This window comes from Glycine max, chromosome 11 (genome assembly GCF_000004515.6).
Source record: "Glycine max cultivar Williams 82 chromosome 11, Glycine_max_v4.0, whole genome shotgun sequence".
Taxonomy (NCBI): Eukaryota; Viridiplantae; Streptophyta; class Magnoliopsida; order Fabales; family Fabaceae; genus Glycine; species Glycine max.
The window spans coordinates 19,216,686-19,224,035 of NC_038247.2; the positions used below are offsets into that span (position 1 = coordinate 19,216,686).

A 7,350-nucleotide genomic window follows, 5' to 3' on the forward strand; every position below is an offset into this window, starting at 1 on the left:
TCTTAGATACTTAGGTGATGATATGGTACTTACGACAACGGGTCAAAAAGTTGATGGGCTATTCAACCATTTTTCTTTAAAAGATGTTTTATAAATCAAAAGATATTTAATTTAAAACAGTATAACAAAAATGTAAATTATTTAAAAAGAAGGTAAAAACATACAAAAAGATGTTTTGAAGATTATTTCAAAAGTTAAAAGTAGTCACTTTTCAAAATTGCTTTTTTAAAAAAATGACATACCAGAATCATTTTTTTAAGCATTAACAAATGTCCCTAAATTTTTGCAGTGAACAAGTATTCAGTTAACTTTTTTGCAGCAAAGTTTGCAAGATTTTTTTGCCAATTATTTATTTCATAAATATCTGCAGATTATTTTTTGCAGCAAAATCCTTAAAGGAAAAAAAATACTTTTTAGTATTGCAGAATCATGTTTTTTAAACATTAACAAATGTTTTAAATTTTTTTGGTGAACAAGTATTCACTAAATTGTTTACCTTGAAGCCCTTCTTCCAATCTAGTAACATTTTTCTTGTAGAATCTTCCAAATAGATACAAATTAATCTGTTTTAGAATATATATTATGCTACATTACCAAGCATAAATGACTTTCCTTCTATTATGTTGAAGCCCTGCGTATGTGCTTGCATGCTACATATAATTAAATAGACTTTAGCATATTCCTTACCAAATATATAGAAATCCAAGCTTTTGGTTAGCATATACTCGTACATTAGAATCCTCTCTTCTTCATGAATGCAACAACCAATTAATTGAACAAGGTTCATGTGTTGGAGTTCACATATGAGGGTTAATTCATTTCTAAATTCAACAATTCCTTTTCCAGACCCTTTTGAAAGTCTTTTTATAGCAACTTCTTCCCCTGTTGGTAGGGTACCCTGAAGTTGCAAAAATAAATTCATCAGTATTCTAAAATGTGCTTGTTAATGCATAATGTCAATGATTTTATATTACCTTATAAACAGGTCCAAAGCCTCCTTCTCCTAACTTGTTTTCAAGAGAAAAGTCATTTGCCGCTACCACAACTGATGTATAGCTAAATAACTTCAAATCTTCTTCAAGATCTTTGATGCCTAAAGATTCGTTGGAAACTGCTAAATCTAGCATCTCCGTTTCTGTTCTTTTTCTTTTCTTTTCTATTTAGATGAAACATAAAGATTAAGTTAGAAGATCAAGGGAGTGTATTTATAAGTAAGAAATTTACTAAGTAAAGTATATCTAGCTACCTTCTAGCATAATATTTCGTTTCTTTATGGCTATGCATATGATCAATGGGGAAATTATGAGTAGAGCTGTCGCAATTACAACAATTCTCCATATCCACTTTTTAGTAACTGCAAAAAATACTTAAGTAAAGATACTTGAACACTTAAAAAATACTTTCATGGATTTTTAAATTGCTCAACATTAATGTGCAGCACTATAACAAAATAATTGCTTTCTATTTGGACACAAAGAACTCAAAAAAAACTGGAATGAAATCTAGCAAAGCTTTCAATGTATTTTCTAATCCTCACACACTATACAACCAATATATTAACTTGTAAATTCCTAGTAATTTTTTTAACATACTTTTCTTATTGGTTAAAATTTATGAGAATCTCACTAGTTTGGGAATGATACCCACATAATTAGTGAGACTCACGTGAATTTTAGTCAATGAAAAGCACGTGCGTGTTAGAAAGAGAATTAGAAAATGTGTTGCTTGCAGTTTTCAATAAACAAAAAGTGCAGCATGAAGTTGTGAAATTGTAGTAGCCTTTATTACCATTGCGCTGGGTTTTCTTTACCAACATGTAAAAAATGGCCTGAGTGCTATCAAGAGCAACACCTTCCATAGAATTGAAAAGAAAAAATATACATCCTGTTCCATTGTGATAAAGATTTTTGAATCCTGTGCAGCTGCAGTTGGTCCAACAACTAGCCATGCAATCACTGCTACCATAAGTCACATTTGATTCAATGATCACATTATCATTATTTGGGTAACCCATCATTTTCTCAAATACATCACCAAATTGCCTACAAGTGGATATAGCCTCCCATCTTCGACACCCTCCATCAGTGTTATATCCATAACACATATCAGCCCTTGCAATATCTCCTTCATTGCTGCTTGCCCAGTTTCCAGTAACATCCAATGTGTAAACTTACCATTGCCAATACAATTTCTCTCTTCTCTTGATGATTAACTCACCTGTGTCCAACACAATGTTATTAGACTTTGGGTTTAGACCTAATTCTTTAAATAAGGATTGAATTTCACTTATATACTTTATTTTTGTTGTATCACCATTCAATGTGGGATCTCGGACATGACCAGTATTATTGGTATTTTGAGGTGGAGAGTAAAGGATTATTGGTTTCGCAATTTGGGATTCTATTTTCAGCACACCAGAGTGGTTCAGTGATAGAACCGCTGAGTTAAGGTCAACAGGTTGGTCTCTATTTGCTATCCACACTAGGAAATCATACTTTGTTGAGCGTATAACCAAGTTGGCCAGGTTCTCGGGATTTGTTTTGGAATTTTTGGAATATAGCTTTGTTGTGTTGCTCATTATATCACCTTGATGCAAATTGTCTCTAGCCAAATCAACACAAAGTACTCCACCACTACAGCCACATGTACATGAAAACAAGTTGGTTCCCTAGTTGATATATAGCAAACCGTGATGTATTAGTTAGCAAAATATACTCCAAAAATTTGCATCAAGTTTCTTATACCCTTCTTATCAAAATTTTCAATCAAATGATGAGGACATATGAATTTTCTCTCCAATATTAAATATCACCCATTTAATAATATTTTTTGGAAACAATATTAACATCTCATATCATTTGATTGGAGAACTTCAGTAGCAAAAGAAATTGATTGGAGAACTTGATAGCAATTATATAAGGAACTTGATCTGAGTTTTATCTTGATTCAAATATGATAAAGCTAAAACTACGGGAGCATGAATTAATTTTCATATGGGTTGTGGATATACATGTCAAGAAGCTGACCGAAAAAAACATGACAAAAAAAAGAAACAAAAACTAACCTTTGGAAAGCACACCCATTTGAGTAATCTGTTAGAAGATTTTATACACAGGTTTTTCACTTTTGAGCTTAAACTTAGGATAGGGAAAAAGTCATAACAACATTATTGTGGTTCCAATATAATGATCTTTGAGGTTTGCGTCATTACTGATCTAGCAGACTAGCAAAGCCTCGTTTTGTTAGTCCTAAATTTCAATTAAGACGAGATTTACTTTATTACTAAAAAATTTGGAAGAGTAATGAAAATTGGTAACATTATTGCTCACCTTTTTTCGCAACAGGTTTCAATAAATTAATAAATAGAACGATTTTATCATAAATTATAATGGGAATATATTAAAATCACGGTCCGAGTAGACATTTCTAATTTTATATCCCATTTTTAAAACTGGATCTTCTTTTACAGATACTTTGCACAGTTAAAAGTTGAAATTGGAAAGCAAAATATTTAAAGGACCAAAGATCATGAACCACGTGGTATGAACCAAAAAAGGGATCGATTTTAATATATTAGTGCCTCTTTCTTTAAATAGACAGCGAACACAAACTTTAATTTGTAATATCATTGTTTGCTTTTGAGGTAGTCTTTTTTTCTCTATTTTTTTTGTTTATGGTGTATTGAGAAATAAAGACAGAATTATAAATTGTAATAATCAACACCCAAGACTCCAAAACAAAGTTTGGAGGGTTATTCCATATACAACCTACAAGCTTATGATCAGAGGGCAGAGGCTCCCCCAACAAGCTAAAATATCAGCAACATTATTTAGGTCACGTGGAACAAAGTTAAACGAAATAGACCAATCACGTTAAGTTTTTGAGGTAGTCTAACTAGTGGGATGCTTACAAAATAATATAGGAGCCACATTATTTGACCTATTGTATTTCAAGACCATCTTTGAGAGCTAACACAAAATCACAAAGATTTTTTTATAATCAAAGGCAAGGCATACACAGAAGGAATCAATGGTGCTCCCAATCTGGCAAGGTTTTAAATATTGTTATCGCAGTAAAATATGGACAAACGAGATCAATGGGGTCTCAATTGCGATTACTTTCTGGTTGTAGACAGTTAAAAAATCTTGATGTTGCGGCCCAAATCACAATGGCAAACCATCACATTTGTTGATATCGCGACAAATTGCAGACAAATGAGATTGATGCAATCCCAAATGCAATCACATAATGGCGCGAACAGTTAATAAAACCTTGATGCGGAAATCACGATGACAGATTGTATTTTAAAATTTTGCAACTAGGTTAACACCCCAAAGAGACCACTGGGTCCCTGCATCCAAATAGCATGAGATGAGTTCATTACAGATGTTTTCAATAATATCTTCTACATGACCTGTAGTCTTTTCCCCCCCTTCCATTCTGGGTTGTAGTTTGTGCCTTCTCTGGGGCTTTGTTCTTCTTAACAACCTGTTGTTAATTTCTCATATCTTCCTTTCTCTGAGTTCTGATTATCTTTCTTTTTACACTGATGTCATGGCCAATAGTTCCACAATGACTGCAAAACAAAGGGAGTTTTTCGTATTCAATATTGGAGACTCAGCAATACACTACTAAAAAAAAAAGCTTTCAACATCGTCCAATTAACATCGGTTATAGCTAAAACCGATGTTAACGAAAGCGCGGTGGCATTTTTGTAAATAAGTAGACTTAGTTAACATCGGTTTTTCCATCACCGATATCTAATACTGCATAGTACCATCGCTTATTTTCATAACCGATGTTACTATGGAGTAGTTAACATCGGTTTTGGAAAAATCGATGTTAGTATGCCTTTGTTAACATCGGTTTTGTAAAAACCGATGTTATCGAGTAGATGTTAACATCGGTTTTATTATAACCGATGTTACGTAGTTTATGTTAACATCGGTTATTTTTAAAAAACCGATGTTGTTATCATTATATATTAAAGTTCTGAAATTGCACAACCCGCGCGCTTGAACCCTATCGTTCTTCTTCTTTCTCCTTGCGCTTGAACCCTATCGTTCTTCTTCTTTCTCCTTGCGCTTGAACCATATCGTTCTTCTTCTTTCTCCTTGTGTCAAAGTCGCCTGTGCTTCCGTGACTGCAACCACATTGTGGAGATCGTGTTTGTGGAGATCGTCTTTGGCACTTATCCAATGAGGTACATCCTTTCGTTTTAACATTAGGCGTTCGTCGTTTTAACATTAGGCGTTCGTCGTTTTAACCCAGGGCTTTATTGTTGTTTCTCCTTCTGCCTGAGTTCGTGTTTGTCGCAAACTGGGCTACGCTTCTGTGACTGCAACCACATTGTCGAGTTCGCGTTTGTGGAGTTCGTGTCTGCGCTTCCATCGAAGGTATGTCTCTGTTGTATGTTAATGATGAAAATCCATTGTTCAATGGTCTGTCTCTGTTGTGATGTTTCGAAACCCTAGTTAGGCACAAAGGGTTAATCGTAACTGAATGTGTAGTGATTTAGGACCATATGTAACTGCCTTAAGCAGTTATTGTAGAATAAATTATGGAGTAACAGCAGGGGGGTTGGCAGTTTTTAGTGGGTTTTTAGGAAGGGAGACATGAGGCTGTCAAATTTACATAGAGGGTTTCAGGGACAAAGCTTTGATTTACACAGAGGGTTTCAGGGACAAAGCTTTGATTTACATATTGAATTTCATCCAAAATTTTGACAAGTTATTGTTACTTCCATGAATATTGATATTGTATCATGCTTAATTATATGCATTTGCTTATTCTGATCATTGTGTGTTGTGTGATTATTTCTTCCATGCAGGTACATGATTCGTATTTGTTGTGAGAGTGAAATGATGGGCAGCAGCACCAACTGAGGTGAGTTTATATTTCCTTTTTTTTGTCTTTATCTTTGTTAGTTTGTTATATAGTTTTTATTTTATATGTTTGAGTTTTAAATGTGTAAAAAATAGAAATAGAAAGGTCTGCTGATTGCTTAGGAATTCCTTGTTGTTTCAATGCATTCCTTTTGAACCTCAAAAGGTGCTTATGATGGCCTTTGGTTAAATTTCTGATTATATGTATTGGGGTCCTTGTGCTGGGTTATTGTTGGGTTTGTTTTGCTTTTTGGAAGGTGGCACTTTTGTGTCTTGTATCTTTTATTTTCAGTACCTGTGGTACTATTCTGTTTAATATTTTTTTTTTCAACTGCAAAGATAATTTATATTGATAATTAGTAGTGGTACTACAAATTACAAATAGACATTTATTTTTGCACAGCAAAAATCAATATATTATATATGAAATTCAGTACTAGGTGTACTGAAGATACAAAGTTAAAAAGCAAGACAATTACAGTCTGCATCCCATTAGGAGAGACCGAATATAGCCCACAAAAATACAAACCCATCCCCTCTAAGAAAGAACATCCTTTAGATTGGTTGACCAGAAATTAAAGTGCATTTGGAAGTCCTTCTCCACACATTTTATCCAGGACCAGGTGTGGAACAAGGCATCATCCATGACCTTTTCAGGAGTGAACGGCTGGTTCTTGAATATCTTGGCATTTCTATGGTACCAAATGGAGAAGGACAGGGCTAGCCACAGAAATTCCCATCTTTTGTTGGTACTATCTTTGCTATTCCACTGGGTGAATTGTAAAAAATGATTCTTTGGATCTATGGAATAGGAACCCACTCTATTAACCCATCTCATTCTCTCCCACCAAAGACTCCTAGTCTTTTCACAGTTGATCTCCAATTCCAAACTGCAGATTTGATCTCCAATTCATTAAATCTAGACACAAGGCTTTTTTTTTTTTTTGCACTGCAAAAATATGATTGTATTAATATACACTTCAGTACTAGATGTACTGAAGGTTAAGAATTACAAAGGTAGAATCTGCCAAACCCCAGCTACAAAAAGAATCACATAAGATAACAGCCCTATCCTCACACATCCTAGGACAATGAGGCTATTGCTGTGATGTTGTTGAAAAACAGACCTCAAGTCCTTCCACCATTGAGAAAAATGAGCACTGTCCCTACCAGAACATAGGGTATTCCACCCTCCATATTTAGATAGCAAGACTCTAGCCCAAAGCTGATTGTGGTTGTTTGCCAATTCTCAACCCCATTTACCAAGCAAGGCTTCATTGAACTTGGTTAGGTCTTTAATCCCTAGCCCTCCTTTGCTCTTGGGAAGACACACAGTGTCCCAATTTACCCATGCAATAACACCCCCTCCCCATAGAAAATTCCTCTGGATAGATATTGCTTTTTGGACCACTTTTTTGGGAATTTTAAAGAAAGACAACAGATAAATAGGCATGGCTGATAGGAC

General features: G+C 34.4%; 1 protein-coding gene across 2 annotated transcripts; it reads right to left on the bottom strand.

Annotated features, from left to right (window-relative positions):
- Nucleotides 1–508: 508 nt before the first annotated feature.
- On the bottom strand, nucleotides 509–3,231 carry LOC106795122 (G-type lectin S-receptor-like serine/threonine-protein kinase At1g11410). Of its 2 annotated transcripts, XM_041007042.1 has the most exons (6): nucleotides 3,065–3,231; nucleotides 2,295–2,668; nucleotides 1,789–2,217; nucleotides 1,247–1,354; nucleotides 975–1,156; nucleotides 509–898 (listed from the first exon to the last, which is right to left on the bottom strand). In XM_041007042.1, exons 3-6 carry the CDS (start codon nucleotides 2,102–2,104, stop codon nucleotides 581–583), a joined length of 924 nt encoding a protein of 307 aa, XP_040862976.1. In that variant the 5' UTR covers nucleotides 2,105–2,217; nucleotides 2,295–2,668; nucleotides 3,065–3,231; the 3' UTR covers nucleotides 509–580. The 2 variants fall into 2 exon arrangements, with proteins under 2 accessions (XP_040862976.1, XP_040862977.1); XM_041007043.1 differs by lacking the exon at nucleotides 2,295–2,668.
- Nucleotides 3,232–7,350: the final 4,119 nt, after the last annotated feature.